The following is a 16,953-nucleotide window of genomic DNA, read 5'->3' as shown; positions in this document are numbered from 1 at the left end:
TGAGTCTTGAATCCACATTTCCACTCTCGGCTTCTATATTTATTTCTATATCAAGAGAGAAAAGCAGTACAGTGCGGAAAAGAGTCAATCGATTGGCATGAAATCTCTGAAGATGATGTCTTTTTTATGAATTTTCTACGAAAAATCAATTTGTCTGCTTCTTTGCAAAAATCATTTCTCAACTTTCTTATATTTGCCATCTCCTCCATTCCTCTAATGCTCCTCTTCTCATGTAACATCAGTGACGTCCATGAGACGGACATGTGAAATGTGATTATTGATGAAGAGAGTTTTTGATTTGCTTGCTTGCGTGTGCCATGCGCCACATCGAGCTTTAAGCATCTCCATGGAGCTCAGGTGAAATTGTAAATTCGCAGAGAAGCATTCTCATTTTCTCGAGTAGCAAAGAAGGGAGCTTTAGAAGGTAAAATCCTCATATCCATAATAGTCGAGTGCTGCCGGGAGTTTCGCAAAGCAATCTTGGAAATTTTTGCTAAGCTTTTTGAAAGCACAGAGAGATTAAGCAGACGCAAGCATCGCCAGCATCGCGATGATAGTCTCGCTTTTTTCATGTCGCCTTCGCACGAGATAATTTTAATCCTTGCCATTTGCGCGATACTCTTGGCGTGTCTCTCACCCACGCAATCTCCGCAGATCCACCCAGCAACTGGCGCAGCAACAGAAAACCGCTACAATTCTGCCCTCGTATAGCAGCCGCTGCCGCCCGCGGTCCGACGATGAGAGCCGCTTCGTGTACGGCCGCTATCGGCATCCGCCGCAGCCCAACCGCCATCCCGCCCACCAGGCTCACTCGCCGCACTCTTTCACGCACCACACGCACCACGGCCACGCTCACGGGCACGGCTCGCACGGTGCGCACTCGTCGCACCATTCCTCGCACACGCACCTGCATCAGGACGAGGAGGGCATCTACGAGTCGGCGGACAGGAACGTGGTGGACAATCGAGTGGACAGGGACACGCCCGATAGTGAGAGGTAAGTTGTCTTTGTCACCGCCTGTCTGCTGTGCATTGCGATCGTCCAATTCGCTATTGAACAGTGCCTGAAGTTACCCAAACATAATAGAAAACTCTATTTTTCTAATCTAGTTTTTCTCTCTCTATATTTCTCGAGCAAAGTTTTCTTTCATACTCGAGCACAACGTGAATCATTTTGAGATGCCAGAAGCACCCGGGCTTCCGGCAAGATGAATATTTATTGTTCTACATATTTGCCTGTGGTGGAAAATTGCATTTTTAAGGTTTTTCAGAAACTTCCGCAATGAAAACTTTTAAACACATGTTGAAATTCTAGAAAAATATTTCCACTAAGCTCCGCCCAACTCTACGCCACGCCCACTCAGAAGATTCACTTTGCTTTGATTTCTCACTCTCTCAAACGTCAAGGAGGAAGGGTAACTTCAGGACTGAGGAATCTTGCCTACAATCTCAAGAGCCAGTCAAAAACACCCTTGAGATGAAGAAAGCTGCAATATAGCTTTGGGCCTTTAAGTGTACCATACCGCATTTCCCTGTCACAATTATTGTTTTCTAGTGATGACTTTATTCAAGCTCAACAACAGTTAGCCCGGTGGGCGAGTGAGGATGTCGTTTCCGTGGTGGTACTGGACCCCGGTACGGATTCAACCGGCATCGGGCCCTCCTCAACGGCTACCATCCACGGCGAGCAACCATCACTGGGGACGAGTGGGCTCAGCATCGGCGCGAGGGACTACTACCCCTCACCCCCGTCCACGGAGACAGAGAGCAGTGGCAGTGTCATCCAGCCTACGCAGAGACTCTCTCAGACTGCGGCCCAGCAACGAGTCGGACACTTAGTCGACGGCCAAGGCGACATCAACGGCCAACCAATGGAGAATACAGGACGATATCCCGAGTATAAGCACTGATAATGACTAAGGGGGCCGCACATCCCCTCCATGTGATTTTCGATGTGTGTATAAACTGGTAGTTATTTGTTAAGGGCATTTTTAGGCGATACAGAGGAGAACATCGGCGATCGCGCAAACATGGTTCTAAAGAAATCATCATAATATAGGCTAGGACTACGTGAAACCACATCAATACAGAAATACATTAACACACCCGTACATAAATATTTATTAGTGTCGAAGGAAATATACTGAATACACCAATCCGGAAATGGAATTGCGGAGCGTTGCGGCGATGTCTGTCCCTTGAACTTGTCTCTATTTTGTGACACTTTTGGAAACAAAACACTTTAATAGTCTCTAAACTAAACATATCACGAAGGCATAATTTAACTTACTTTGCATTTCAGCCACCTAAAGATTTCAGAGTTTGTTTACTAGACAAGTTAGTGACTTCTTCTCGAATCTGTACACGTCAGAGGACACGAATATCGCCACAAAAGCTTCACAAGCGAGCATACAAGCGACATACTACAAGTAATAAATAAAAAATTGTCATATGAGAACAGCAGAAATAGTAATCGAAAGTAAAATTATGAGGAAAATGGAAAATACGTATAGTATATATTTTATTTTGAAATGAATGAAATGTCAAGTCAATTTTATATTAAAATATGAAAATTATTGATGATAGTGAAGTGAGAAAAAGAAATATGTAGTGAGCCGAGAAAAATATGTAAATGTACTATTGATAAATACAGAGAACAACAAACAACCCATTGTATTTGCGATGGGAGAACGGATTCTAAATAACGCATAAAATTATAAAAAAAAATTTATGTAGAGTATAGGATTAACGTGAGTCGCAGAACAAATCATGTCATTATAAAGTATTGAAGGTGGCAAAACTGAGGATATGATAAAAGTATAGAGAAATATATACGCATTAAAGAATATGATCGTGTTATGTTGAGAATTTATTAAATTTATTCATCGACAATTTCGACAGGACAAACACAACAGCAAGAGGCATAGGTAAAAGTCCAGAAAGTGAGTAATTTTTCATTCTCAAGCATAGGAACTGAAAAGAGGCTTGCAGCAACATCTTTGCTCAAATTCAATACAGAAAATAGTCGATCGTGTACGATTTAAGGAAAATAAACAATGTGGACAATGTGTTAAAGAAGGATATATTTAAGGTGGTAATGGAAACCAAAAAAACGTAATTCTAAAAAAAATAAACATAATAGTTGCTGTATATAAATAAAATGAAAAAAAATACTGATATTGAGCGTATTTTATAAGAATTATATAATCAATTACACGTTACTGAAGAGTGGAAGAACATGATGATGAATTATTTGTATTAAATTAGATACTATATGAAATTGAAATAATATCGAAAGTCTGTACATAGTAGTGAGATATTGAAGATAAAATGTTCCGAATCGCCGTTGACAGTGTTACTTTTATTATAAGAGGATTTATTAAGCAAATGATCTATTAAGTTAAATCCGTGTTTTATAAATTCATTCAACACTTAGGAATCGTGAGTGTTCTTATTTTCGAAAGGAGAAGCTTTGGAAGAGTCACCCAGAAGGCATTCGTGAATAAAATTTTCCATGAGTATTAACACGATTAACACTAATTACATAAAATGGCTATGAAACTACATTCCAGATAAGCGCGTGCAGCAACTGTCAAATGTGAGATCTGTCCCCGCAAATTTATTGATAACAGTATGTAAAAAAAATGAGAAAGTAATAATATAACGAAAGTATTCAATGTTGAAAAATCACTTGCACGTTCCCAGAACTCAAAAAAAAACACACCCATACATCACTTGACTAAAACTTTACACTTGAAGGAATACATTTTATTTAAATGTCTGATAACATTCATCATGTAAATAGTCAACATCAAAAACGATTCGCAGTAATAACTTATGTAGTACTTGTCTATACAGAGGAAAACCACATTGAGAAAAAATATTGACAGCGTAACTTTGAGTAATAAAAAGAGGTATTGCATAGTGTAAATATTAGAACAATACTTAAAATAATTGGATGATATGAATGTATAGTGACTCGGTTTCTATTTATTCATACAAAAAAATGAGAATCTAGCAAATAGATATTTACAAAAATGACTAATTGAAAAGAATCCGCTGTAAACCTGAACGACAGCATTGAGAACCGAGAGAAATTTGCATCTAAGAAAATAATGGCAATGAAGCGAAAAGCGAAAGTAATATTTCGTGTAAAATCAAATTGACGCAAAATCAAATATAAAAGTAAAAAAATGGTGTGTAAAAAGTATTTCACAATAAAACATAAATATGAAATTGAGCTTACAATTCAATAATAAATTAATTGCCAGGAAACCAAGCAAATATAGAAACTTGATTATTTATCAAATGCCATAATATTATTTATTTCAATTAGGCCATTAAAGCACGCAAATTTAAGTAACTTCTATATTTTATTTTGTAATAATGTGCCAAAGGCAATAATTAATTTAAAAATGACACGTAAAATAAGGAATTACCACACATTGCTTATAGTTTCTTTTAAAATACTCAATTGGAACATAATTGCACACCAGGATTTTCCACTAACCCACATTCTAACTCACTCGATAAATGCGGAAAAATATTATTGCAAAATTAAGTGAATAACAATAGAAATTGTTCAACAACACAGAGAATGGGAATGCAAAAAGAGAAAGTGAATCATATAGGAATGATTAGAAAACTAAACATAAGGAAAATAAGAAGTAGGTTAAAGGAAACGGTAATGAAAACAGAATTAAATTTATATCGTTTTGATTCAGATGAGTGTTTTATAAAAATGATGAAAAAGACAAAAATTTAGTAAATTTTCATAATCGAGTATCGAATTATGTATATATAAAGAAAAGGAACAGAAATACTAATGTATTAATAAAAAATGCAATTTAGAAAAGCCAGAATTGTTTCAATGCGGGCTGATTCACCTGGGTTTGGCTTTTAAAATTTAAATTCCCGCTGTTCTACACTGTTATACCGTGAAGCGAGAAAAAGCGAGCGAGCGTGAAAGAGACAACTATAGGTGCTCAACAGCTGATTTTGACAACATTTGTATTCGTGGTGGACACAAAGAATATTCTTTTCCTGCTGTATTTTCCTTATTTTCACTGGTAAAATGTCTGAGAATAACACTGTCAGCAAGCGTAAGTATCTCTAGACTCTTTTCCACGTATTTCTTGCGAAATCTGACCAGTGAATTGCCTTGCAGCGCCTTTTGATCCGGGTTGGAATGATCCTCCGAAGATGGGATATGAGGAACAAGCAAAACCATCGCCTAATCGAAGTAAACTGAACCTGACCAAGCGAGTGGCCTTCCCAATAGGCGGTCCAGGCGGTGGTGGAGCTGGACAAAAGGTCGAGCTTGCGCCCTCGGGTCTGCCAATGCCCTTTGCAAGAGTGTCTTCGAAAGCAGAGCCTTCCGGAATCATTCCGCCTTCCTCAAGTTCTTCCGACATCAAACCTCCTCCAACTATGGGAGACAATCCTGCGAGTGGAAGTGTTCAAGTGATTCATGCTGTGCAAGGGACTGCGCAGGAAGCAATCAGCGATGAGAAAATGCGCGAAATCTTGAGAGATTTTGAGAGGTTCAGCAAGAAAATTGAGGACAAGAAGGTGGAGGAGGAGGTGTCGAGACGTTTGGACATTCTAGGGGTGCAGTCGAGAAAGAATGAACTCAGTGAAGCTGTGAAATCTCGTCTGGTGAAGATCTGTGAGGCTCTGAAGGAGGAAAACTACACTGAAGCCAGTCAAATTCATCGATCTCTGATGGTGGATTTCCACTCAACTTGCTGCTCTTGGGGATCATCACTTCGGAATATTATCCTCGCCGCTCAGCCCCAAGATGAGATCCAGGACAAGCATCAAGAAGAACCAATAAAGTCAGAAGAATAGAATTTATGTTTTTCAAACTAGTTGTCATAACAATCTCCGGAGTCGTTTTCGGAATTCTTTTTCAAATTGTTATACTCGCACGAGGTGTGGAAGTGGAGAAGTCTCGGTGAATTTCTTGCAAAAAAAGTCATAAAGTGCCCCAATTTTTCTCGCCACAATGGCTCTAGATAGCTACAATATTTCTCCTGACGCGAATGATTTGGAGGACCAGCAAAACGATGAGGTATATCGCCGCAAATTCAACCTTAACTATCCGATCGTTCAGAATAATGGCTGCCGCCAATATGGGCCTCCACGCGACTTCCGCGGACACCCTCCGGGAAAGGACTGCGAGCTCTTCATCCACCGCATCCCCAAGGGCCACACGGAGTTCGATCTGCTGCCGGCACTCGAGAAATTCGGGAAGGTGTACCAATTCCGGCTCATGATGGACTACTGCAACCAGAGCCGAGGCTACGGATACGTTGTGTACTGCAGCCTGGACGAGGCCAACAGAGCCTTCGAGCTGCTGCCGCACTTCATCATGAACAGTGGCGCCTGCCTGGACGTGAAGAGATCCTACGACAAGTGCCGTCTCTTCGTGGGCAACCTGCCACAGGAAATGGATCCGGACGCCATCAAGAATACTCTGAAGATAATCTATCCTGAGATGTGCAATTTCATCATCCACGGGCGCCTAAGCAACATGCAGAAGAATCGAGGATTTGCATTCATTGACTTTCCCAACCACCAAGCCGCTCTGCGATCGAAAAAGAAGATCGGGCCGGGATCACTGAAGCTCTGGGATCGTCAGATCCGAGTTGTCTGGGCCAAGGAAGAGAGAGGATTGGATCCGGACCTCATGGCAACGGTAGAAAGTCAATTTTGTTACAATAAGTCATTGACTAAACGCTGAAATTCTTTCCAGGTCAAGACTCTCTTCATCCGCAACATCGACTTGGACGCCACTCGTGAATTCCAGTCGTTCGTCACCAAGCACTTTCCCATGGAGACAATTCTGAAGATCACTCAAGTGCGTGACTTTGCTTTCGTGGAATTCACTACAAGGCTTGTCGCAATGCAGGCGCTATCCATATTGTCGCAAGCCGAATTCCGAGGACACAGTCTCAGCGTTGAGTGGGCTTTGCCATCCACTCCCGGCGTGCAGAGCCTTCAGAAGCGTTTTGACTTTGATTCCATCCTAAAGCTGAAGTGCGTTGCCAACGATTGGATCATGCCTGTGTACATCTTCGGCCGCATCTTGCAGTCGGTCGACGTGCAGTACGTGGCAGTGATTCTTCGCGGTGCACAAATGGAGTGCACGGTCCTGCTTGAGATCAACTCAGCTCTGGTTCCCAACATTCACCAGAGAGCGGCCGAAGTGATGGTTAAGTTGATAGAGCTGTGCAAAGGCATGCCAAACTCCAATCTGATTGTGAAGACTCACGGGAATGACTTCCAATTGAGTAAGATTTTACACATTTTAATATTACTTTCGTTAATTTGTAAAAGATGTGAACAATTAGTCAAATGCTTGAATTTCCAAAAAGGCATTCTTCTACTAATTCGGGAGGAAAATTTCTCTTAAAGTCGATATCTCTCTTCATTCCAGTTGGATGCTTCTATGGACCCAATTTGACCCTCCAAGTTTCGTACGATGACTCTATTCATGACTTCAATGAGATTGTGGAGCTGGCCTATGCTTCCATGGTTATCTGCCAGGCATCTCCTGGTTTTCTGCACTACAGCTATCATCAGGCGCTGTCTCTCAGCTCGCCATTCACCTACATTCACTCCATCTGCACACCTCATCGCCTCTTCGGCTGCATTCCGCTCTCTTATCGCCAGTCGCAGCCTTGGCAGACGAAGGGAAAGTACACGGATTGCACAGTGCTCCTCGCTCTGGTCGACAAGTACACCCGGACAAACTTCAACTACCCTAGCGCGATGCTGAGACTCCCCGCGGTTGTCCAGCCGCTGGAAGATGCACAGAACTGGAAGCATTTCTACGATGTGAAACTGTTGACGCTGAAGAACAATTACAGGACCAGTGAGATATGCTTTGGCGTCGATATGAATAATGTTGCATGAAAAGAATTCGCCATAATTCTCAAAAGTTTCATTTTATAACAGCGTAATTTCAAAGTGAATAATGAATTTAATTAAATAATGAAGTCAATTACACAATTTGGCGGTTCTTTATGATCTCCTTGTAAATCCTGGCGGACTTCTTTGCGACACGCTTCTTCTCGGGATCATCCACGTCCACTCGGTAGAGACCAAACTTCTCCCTGTGGGAAAAAGAGGAATCTTAGGGAGTGTTCGAAAAGAGCTGAGGAAATACTCACGAGTAGCCCATCATCCACTCGAAGTTATCGATCAGAGACCAGACGGAAAAGGCTTTCACGCGGCAGCCAGCTTGAAGGGCCTCTAGAACTACTTTCAGATGCGCTCTCAGACACTCAACTCGCGCCTCATCCTCAAGCTCCCCACCGTCTGACCATCCGCTCTCTGTGATGATCACTTCAGGGTTGTCATAAGTCTTCTTGATCCACTTGAGAATGCCTCTCAAGCCTTCAGGCGCCAAATAGAGCCACTCGGACTTTCCGCGCTTCCAACTAGGATCTGTGGAGAAAGTCAAGTTCTGGTCTCTCTCCCAGGACGGATCAGGATAACTCTTGCCGTCCGTGATGCTTCCAAGCTCCACAAAACGCCCCGTGAAGTAATTCAACCCGAAGAAATCCGCCGATCCCTTGACACGCTCAATTTGTTCTGGCGTGAAGACTGGCAATCGTGACCAGGCTCGTCCTTCCGCCTTGCTATTCCTGTCCACAGTCTCCTGTATCACCTTAGGCCACCCACCGTCGCGACTGAAGATGGGATGGGCGAAGAAACCAAGAGTGAATTGCAAGCCTCTCTCAACAAGATCATCTCCTGGCGATTTCTGGAACATTCCCATGCTGCTGAGGGTGAGACCGATCTTCCCCTTGTGCTTAGGGTGATACTGCTCCTTGAACAAGTGGTAAACCTCCGCGTGAGCCAGCAAGATGTGATAGGCAGCATAATACTCTCCGACTCCATGCAATTTCTTCATGGGAGCGATTTCTCCCAAGCCATGGCCGTAGTAGGCGAACGAGCAGGGCTCATTGAAGGTGCTCCAGAGCTTCACGCGATCAGCGAAGTTGTCGAACAGCACTCTGGCATACTCACGGAAGTACTTCACGAACAGCGGATTGGTAACTCCGCCCAAATCCTGCACATACTGCGGAAGATCGTAGTGGAACATGGTCACCATGGGCTGAATGCCTTCCTGGAGCAGCAGATCAATCAGATCGCTGTAGTACTTCACTCCGGCCGGGTTGAGAGATGAGACATCGCCTGTAGGAAGAATCCTACTCCAAGACACTGAGAACCGGTAGAAATTCACTCCCAATTCCTTCAGTCTCTTCACGTCCTCCTTGTACAGGTGGTAAGAATCCGGTCCGACGTCTCCATTGGATTTATCCAGCACCAAGTCAGGCTTCTCGTGCAACAGAGTATCCCAGATGTTCAGTCCTTTGCCGTCCTCATTCCAGCCACCTTCAATCTGATACGAAGCCGTTGCAGTGCCAAAGTAGAAGTCTTTGGGAAACACCTGGCAAGATTCCGTCGAACAACTGTCGTCCATTCTTGCACTCCTGCACGAGAGAAAACAGATTATTCTCCCCCAGACAATCTGAGAAACTCCTAGTCGAAGTCTTCACCTGGGAAATAGTGTCACAAATAAACTCACGACGAGTATTGCACTAAATCGGTGATCGATTTCGCGAGAGAAACTGTGTGCTTTCATGGTCGCTGCTTGAGTATTTGATGGAAATCACCACGTCAGGCTTTGTGATAAGCTGAAATTTGGTGGGGTTTTTATCGCACACACTGATGATGATCATGACCTTCACAGTGAGGCCTTGATTAGACCGGCAAAAAGTTAAAGACACTCATCAAGTCAATCGAAAAAAGCACATCACAAGTCATAGGCGTAGCCAGGAGAACATTAACAGGATTAACAGGTAAATTCATTGCCGCTCGTTAGACTAAGAATGTAGGAAATATGGATATTCTCACTATTTTCGACATAGAAATCAACAGAAGATATCTGCAAAACAGCAAGATTGCTTAATAGAAATGATGAAGAATTCATATTTTCATCTCTAACACATCTCCAGAGTTGTCCGGATGATTTTCTGGTCTGCTTCTAGATTGCTGGGTTCTGCTAGACACTTCAATATCACCCAAAAAATCATACACAATGCAATTTTTGTATCAGCTAATTGAGATTCTGCATTTTGCACACTTCTTAATATTTTCTTGTAAATCTAACAATTTTTCTCTTAGAAAATAAATATATTTCTACTCTGATTACTGGCTTATAATAAAACACCGTAAGTGATACTAAACTCGTATAGGTACTAATTGTACGTAAAGTCTTATTTATGGGCGCGCTTGTTTCGAAATATACTCTTGAAACGTGCAGCCGGTGAGGTCAAGGGATTCTGCAATAAGAGAAGAACATGAAGCTCATAAGCTTGATGAACACTTTAATAAATTTTAATTCAATCATTATATCATATAAGCGACAGCTAACAAATGATTTCATACGCCAAACACCATGTACATAATGAGAGAAGAAATAATGGCAAGCACGCAAATAATGGAGAAAACTTGGAATTTGGTGGGAAAGGTCTTGTCCGGCAATAATTGACGCTTTACGCGCTCGGGCAACTTGATTACTTCCGACCTCGGAATCCTTCCACTGAGGGACAAGCCACCGGAACACTTTGCGCTGGAATACGACGGCGATGGCGAAGAGATGATCAAGTTGGGCGTCGAGAATCTCCGCTTAGAATTCGCCTGCCTCTTTCGTGGGCCCGCAAACGGTGTCTCAGAGATCTTCTGCAGCATAATCTCCTCGAATCGCTCCTTTGCACTGCTATTGAGTGACATCTCAATGCAAGACTCTGTCTCACCGTCCATGTCAATTTGCCTCAATTCATCAAACTTCTCCCTTCGGCTCAATTTGGAGTTCTTCACAAAACTACCCTTTCGCTTCTTGTAATTCGTCACATGTGAAAATTGGCTCCTCTTGATGTGTGATATGTGTGACACTCGTCGCTTCTTTCGCTGCTTCTTCTGCACACTCGTCGAATCAAATTCTGAACTTGAGTCCTCTTCTGTCGCCCCATCACCGCATGCATTAACCTGACCATCATCTACACTACCACTATTCGCGCTACGCTCATCAGGCATTACCTCATCTTTTGCCAGTGATCTTCGGCCGAAGAAGTGTCTCAGGCCGCTCGGTGTCTGTTGCTTCGTGGACTCATTGATCTCCTTGAGGATCTGACGCGGATGGATTTCCGTGGCGCCGCTGAGAGAGAGACGTCCACCATTCTTGCTTGGTGTGGGCGGTCCAGGTCTCTTGTAGGATGTCGTGCCGCTCATCTTCTTCCGCTGTCCCGCGTACAGCAGGCTACTCATGCTGTCATCATGCCCATTTGCATCCCCAATTGACTGTGAGCAAGATTGTGTCACTTATCAGTCTATTCTAAACTCTTTTTACTACAATTGCTAATTACCGTTACATCGTCCTCAAAATTACCACCAATGCCGTACTGAGCAGCATATTGACACTTCAGGTGTGGCGGCTGCTTGGAGTTCCTGTAGTCCAGCTCCTCTTTCCTACACGAGAAGAAGGAGAACAGCATGAGAATAGTGGGCACCAAATGATAAATAAATTAGACTTACGTTACTGACTCCCTTCCAAACAATGACGCATGTTCAGGATTCTCGAGTTTCACGTCCTTCAGCAGATAAGTGTTGTTGAACTGCTCTCCCTCTTCATCTTCCATGTTGAAATTCAACTCTGGCAGCATTGGCTTCTTCAGCATCGCTGCATTGTCGTTCTTTCTCTTGAAATGCATATTCTCCTTCACCAACTCCAGTTTCTCACTATTGAGACTGTTAATCTGATGCGACAAACTCTTCACCTGTTGATCTTTCTCCACCAACTTTTTCTCGTACCTCGTTTTCATCTTCTCCAATTCGGCAGTGCAGAGCGTCTTCTGTGAAAGAAATTGATTGACCAAAAAAGAAACACTCTGTTCAATAGAAATATCAACATAAAACATTTATTCAAAATCTACACATCACTAGAAGAAACTGGGTTGAATTTCTCTAACTTCCATCTTCACATTTGACATCGACACAGTTACTTTGACGAGGAGATATGCAACAAGCAGAACAGAGGAGAACTTCAACATAAATTTCAAAATATTTCTACTCACCATTTTATCCTTCATCTTCTCCAGTTTTCCCTCCATCTCACGCTTCATCTCTGACACCTTCTCATCGGCATTGCCACACTCAGCGATGGTCTTGTTGAGCGCATCCCTCTCAGACACCCAGGATTTCTCCTTCTCATCCAGAATCTGTCGATTCTTTTGCAGCTTAGCGTGCAAGATGGCATTCTCATTCACGAGTCTCTCATTGATCTCCTTCTCCTCGTGCTCCAGACTCTCCAGCTGCTTCACTTGCTTCTCCAGCCCCTTGTACTTCTCCACCTCCTGCAGCAGATTGGCAATCTTCGCAGAGTCTGTGCTCAACTCTGCACTCTTTTTGTTCATAGAAATCTTCATACTCAACAATTCGCTGTCCTTCTGCGACATGTTGGCCTCCAATTGTGTGTTTTGCGACAGAAGCTTCTTGATTTCCACCTGAAGATTCTGAATTTCACCATCACTGTCCAGCAACTTCTGCGTGATCTCATCATTTTGACACTCAATCGATTGGATCTCTTCCCTCAGCTTTAGGTTCTCATCATTTCTCACATCAAATTCCACCTGAAGAGTCTTCAGGTTATCACTCAGATCAATGTTTCTCTTCTCAAGTCCAGAAATTTCCCTCTGCAACACATCAATAGCCTTGGTCTTGCTCTCGCAGAGCTGCTTGATACGCTTCTCATATTGAGTGCACTTAATCTCAAAGTTCTGTTGCTTCTCCAACAACTGCTTCGCCTTCTCATTCACCACCTTACGATCCTCCTCCATTCGCTGCAGTTCCGCTGACTTTTCTTCAAGCGCAATCTTATCATTTTGAAGTTCCTTGACGTGGTTTTCACACTTATTTTCTATGGCTTCCATCTTCTCAGACAATTCTACCATTTCCACGGTTTTAGACGAAATAACATCCTCAAGACTTCGAATTGTAGATTCTTTCGCAGTCAAAGTGTCTTGAATCTCTGCGAGATTCTTCTCCAGATTCGCCAAGTTCGCAATCTTCTCTTCAAAGGACTTCTTATCATCTTGGAGGTCACAATTCTGAGACTTCACCTCAGAAATCTCTCTTCTCAGATTTTCCTCTACAGCTTGAGATTCCTTCTTTTGATTCTCCAATTCGACTTCTTTCTTACCAATTTCCTTAACAAGATTATCCATTCTCATAGACACTTCCTTCTTAATTGCATCCAAATCCTGAATGTCATTCGTCAACTTCTCCACCTTTTTCTGAAGTTCAGCTTCGCCCTCGCTAAGACATTTGTTCTTCTCTCGCAAAAGATCGTTTTCAGATTGTTGTTCGGACAATTGAGTGGTCAGACATTCAACGTTCTTCTTCAATTCTGCAACTTCCGCGACAATTTTCGTACAGTGACTCTTCCTCTCCGTTAAATCTTCTTTTAAAGATTGAATTTCATCCTCCAGTTGTGACGATGCTTCTCTTTCCCGACACATTTTCTCCTGAAATTCCTTTTTCTGAGCCACTTCAGCCTCCAAGAGCGCACTCAGTTCCTTCTTCGTGCTTTCTAAATCCTGAACAGTTGCAGAGAGAATCTCAGTCTTCTTGTACGTCTCTGCAAGGGCACGCTGAAGAGAAGAGAGCTCTTCTTCCTGACTCTTTGCTATTTCTCGCTTCATCTTGCACTCCTCATCGATTTGCTTCTCCATATTTTTGATCTGATCAGCATTTCGCATAGAGACTTCCTTCATTTCAGCCAACTCGCGATTCAATTTGTCCTTTTCATTCTCCAGATTCTCAATTACGTAGTCCTTCAGTAGCATTTGTTCCTGGACATCCTTCAGCTTCTCAATCGCATCTGATGAACGTGCAGCCGACAATTCATCCAACTGTTCATTGAGTTTCATCAAAACATCAGCATCCGAACTCAACTTCGTCATCTTTTCTCTCGACTGATTGACTTCAGCCTTGAGTCTCTCCAGTTCCTGAACAACAGCCTGCTTCTCACTCTCCAACTCGGAGCATTTCTGTTTAATTTCATCGAATTCTCCAACTGACTTCTGAAGATTCACACCGACTTCGTCCTTGGCAGCCACAGTCGTCTCGAGAAGAATGTCCTTTTCTTTTATTGCGTCCTTCAAAGTCACGATTTCACGCTTTCCACTTTCAATTTCATTCAGCAAATGAAGTGTCTGAGTTTTCTGCATATCCAACTGCTTTATCAGTTCCAGTTTCTTCGAATTGCACTTCTTGTTGTCCGACTTACACATCGTAAGCTCAGTGGTCAAAGCATTAATCTGCTTACAGAGCTCAATTTCTTGCGCCTCGAAGCTGCCCACTTGATCCTTCAGATCATCCACGAGGTTTTTAGCCTCCTTAAATTGATCTTCAAGCGTTATCTTCTCCTTTTCTCTCACTTCTTCAGACTCCTGCAACAATTTCTCAAATGAAGCCACTTTCTCCTCACAAATCCGCTTCACTTCCTCCAGATTCGCGATTTCATTAGTTTTTGTCTCCAATTCTGCTCTCAATTCGTCCTTCTCGAACAACACAGATTCATTGGCATGTTTCAATTGCTCAACCTCAGACTTTTGACTCTTCAGCTGTTCGGTCAATTGACTAACTTCCGTGTTCCGGTGCTCCTTTACTTCCTGAAGTGATTTCACAATGGAACTCAAGTCAGAAATCTTATTGGTGAGGACAGAATGTTCTTTTTTCAGCTTCTCCATCTCCACTTCAACTCTCTCACAATCAATTTGTTTTTCTCGCAGCGCATCCTCAGATTCATTGAGTTTTCTCTTGTGATCCTCAAGAGATTTCTTCACATCTTCCCGTTGATTTTCCGCCACACTGCATTTTTCCTCCAGCTTCTTGATTTTATTTGATAATTCTTTCTCCAATGCCTCATTTTCCTCAATAATATTCTCATATCTGGCATTGACAGACATCAGCATGAAGACTTCCCTTTCCGCATTATCCGCTGAGCACTGCAAGTTTTTCAAAGCTTTCGCAATCCTTTCCATCTCTTGAGATTGCACGACCAACTCTTCTTGTGCTCGTGACAGTGTTTCCTCAGCGGATCTCTCCTTGCCCACCAGCACGTCCATCTCCTGCTTCATTCGCGCGCACTCGTCATTAAGACGTGCAATGGTGTCCACGAGTGATGACTGTTCCACTTCAGCCTTTCCCAGCGTCTTCTTCATAGCCGCCTCCTTGTCCATCAGCTTCTCCACCATGTTCATCAGCTCAGGCACCGCACACCGAATGTCCTTCCCACTCGAAACGCTCTCGTCTGCCTCAATTTTCAGCATGAATGCCTTAATTTCCTGAGCAATTTCATTCATCTCCGCCTCCTTCACTGCGAGAGCTGTGCGAATAATCTGATTCTCATTCTCCTTCTCTCTCAGCTGCACTTCCACCACAGTCTTGGCCAAGTTCTCTTGAATCTCATCAATTTTACTGTTGGAGCTGCCGAAGGAGAAGTCCAAGGAATCCGTTGAGTTCAGGTCATTTGACGGTTTTAGCTCCTTGATAAGCGTTGTCAGCTCTTCGTTGACACTCTCCAGATTCGCGATGATCAGCAATTTGTTCTGCAGGGAGAGAAGAAAGCATAAATTTCAAGGAATGCTCAATCAAACAACACTTTACCTGCAATTCTGCTTGGACATCTTCATGGATAATCACTTGCTCATGGCACTTCTTCCTGAAATTGCTCAACTCCTCCTCCATGCGCACCGCCTTTGTCTGCAGAGTGCGTTTATCTTGCGTCAGAACCTCCACATCGGCGTTTAGATTGCAAATCTTGTCCTCCAGCTGCTGTATTTGCCTCTGCAGACACACCAAAGACTGCCCACTCTTCTTCTCTCCATTCTGAGGAATGTTCTGCTCGTCGCCGTAGAGAAGCTTCTCTTTCAGCTGCTTGATCTCCACCACGTAATGCTTCTGCTGCTGATTGGCCCTCCTCAGCCTCTCTTCTGTCTCCTTCAGCTGCGCCTCCAGAAAGTTTTTCTCATATCGCTCCGTCTCAAGCTGCGCCTTCACGGAAATCAACTCACGAGATCGATCCTCGAGAAGTTTAACCGCCGGCGTGGGCGGAGAAGTCTTCAGGGGTGTTCGGATGGGAGAACCGAGCTTCATAAATTCGATGGAAGAGCTCTCCACAGGTGTCTCTCGAAGGATGCCCTTCAGAGAGGCCCTGGTGATGTCTTCTCTCTGGCCCAAGCGGCTGAAGAGAGAAGCTATTGACTCCTGCTGGGAGCCGGTCAGCTTCATGCAGATGCTCTGGAACTTCTTGTCTTTGCACACGACACAGGAGTAGTGCAGCAGAAGGCAGTAAATGTACATGTAGTCAGCCGAACAGATTGTGTTATCGTCGAAGAAGTGAATCTGGAAGGCTGGATACTGCGCTTTGATGAAGTCCCTGATATTCCTCTCCGGAATAGTCACAGCTATCATGAGCTTCCTGTACTCGGCGTAGAAGAGATCCAAGTCCGTCTGGTCGAGAAACAGGCAAGGCTTCTCCACCAGCTCAGTGGTATTCACCTAAAAGATTAGTGGGAATCTCAGGAGGTGCCAAAATGCTACATATTTTTATTGTTTGTAACTGTGCGGCCCAGAGCCTCAAAACTCACCCAGCCCATAATCAGATTTGTCCAATTAGCCATCTCCATTTTTCCACTTGTTTCACACACTTAAACCACTCATACACAAATTTACGTGAAAGAAAAACACATTAAGACACTACTTCAGACGAAAATGAGAAGAAAATATTCGCGTCAAACATCCAAGCGGCGACTGAAATTTCAATTGTTCAGTTATTTTATCCACCTTATCCAGGGCGTCATAACGGCAACTTCAC

At 43.3% G+C, this 16,953-nt stretch overlaps 6 protein-coding genes across 14 annotated transcripts in view; 4 read left to right on the top strand and 2 right to left on the bottom strand.

The window, feature by feature from the left end:
* The window catches only part of LOC132259713 (disintegrin and metalloproteinase domain-containing protein unc-71), a 168,618-nt gene extending 163,766 nt beyond the window's left edge, over positions 1–4,852 (top strand). For 7 of the 9 annotated variants that reach the window (XM_059757451.1, XM_059757447.1, XM_059757450.1 and 4 more), the window contains 2 exons: positions 655–996; positions 1,555–4,852. In XM_059757451.1, the coding sequence (XP_059613434.1) occupies positions 655–996; positions 1,555–1,909 (697 nt within the window). In that variant the 3' untranslated portion in view covers positions 1,910–4,852. The remainder of the gene's footprint in view (positions 1–654; positions 997–1,554) is intronic. The other 2 variants (XM_059757455.1, XM_059757453.1) reach the window with 1 other exon arrangement.
* Positions 4,853–4,993: 141 nt separating this feature from the next.
* LOC132259221 (steroid receptor RNA activator 1-like) lies at positions 4,994–5,849 on the top strand. The gene is made up of 2 exons (XM_059756776.1): positions 4,994–5,101; positions 5,167–5,849. The coding sequence occupies exons 1-2, from the start codon at positions 5,074–5,076 to the stop codon at positions 5,847–5,849; spliced, it is 711 nt and encodes a 236-aa protein (XP_059612759.1). The 5' UTR covers positions 4,994–5,073.
* Positions 5,850–6,006: 157 nt separating this feature from the next.
* On the top strand, positions 6,007–7,213 carry LOC132259220 (RNA-binding protein 47-like). The gene is made up of 3 exons (XM_059756775.1): positions 6,007–6,699; positions 6,757–7,145; positions 7,198–7,213. The coding sequence occupies exons 1-3, from the start codon at positions 6,007–6,009 to the stop codon at positions 7,211–7,213; spliced, it is 1,098 nt and encodes a 365-aa protein (XP_059612758.1).
* On the top strand, positions 7,196–7,919 carry LOC132259847 (uncharacterized). The gene is made up of 2 exons (XM_059757642.1): positions 7,196–7,294; positions 7,441–7,919. Exons 1-2 carry the CDS (start codon positions 7,213–7,215, stop codon positions 7,917–7,919), a joined length of 561 nt encoding a protein of 186 aa, XP_059613625.1. The 5' UTR covers positions 7,196–7,212.
* A 75-nt stretch (positions 7,920–7,994) lies between these two features.
* Positions 7,995–9,674, bottom strand: LOC132259845 (myrosinase 1-like). Its single transcript, XM_059757641.1, has 3 exons — positions 9,572–9,674; positions 8,177–9,505; positions 7,995–8,119 (listed from the first exon to the last, which is right to left on the bottom strand). Exons 1-3 carry the CDS (start codon positions 9,655–9,657, stop codon positions 8,008–8,010), a joined length of 1,527 nt encoding a protein of 508 aa, XP_059613624.1. The 5' UTR covers positions 9,658–9,674; the 3' UTR covers positions 7,995–8,007.
* A 460-nt stretch (positions 9,675–10,134) lies between these two features.
* Positions 10,135–16,885, bottom strand: LOC132260808 (interaptin). Its single transcript, XM_059759157.1, has 7 exons — positions 16,727–16,885; positions 15,744–16,637; positions 12,149–15,685; positions 11,610–11,926; positions 11,441–11,543; positions 11,115–11,375; positions 10,135–10,357 (listed from the first exon to the last, which is right to left on the bottom strand). The coding sequence occupies exons 1-7, from the start codon at positions 16,763–16,765 to the stop codon at positions 10,292–10,294; spliced, it is 5,217 nt and encodes a 1,738-aa protein (XP_059615140.1). The 5' UTR covers positions 16,766–16,885; the 3' UTR covers positions 10,135–10,291.
* Between the last annotated feature and the right edge of the window lie 68 nt (positions 16,886–16,953).

The sequence above is a fragment of the Phlebotomus argentipes genome, unplaced genomic scaffold (assembly GCF_947086385.1).
Source record: "Phlebotomus argentipes unplaced genomic scaffold, Phlebotomus argentipes genome assembly scaffold_18, whole genome shotgun sequence".
Classification (NCBI taxonomy): Eukaryota; Metazoa; Arthropoda; class Insecta; order Diptera; family Psychodidae; genus Phlebotomus; species Phlebotomus argentipes.
Note: the sequence above shows the minus strand (reverse complement) of the source record. Positions and strands in the feature narration are given on the sequence as shown.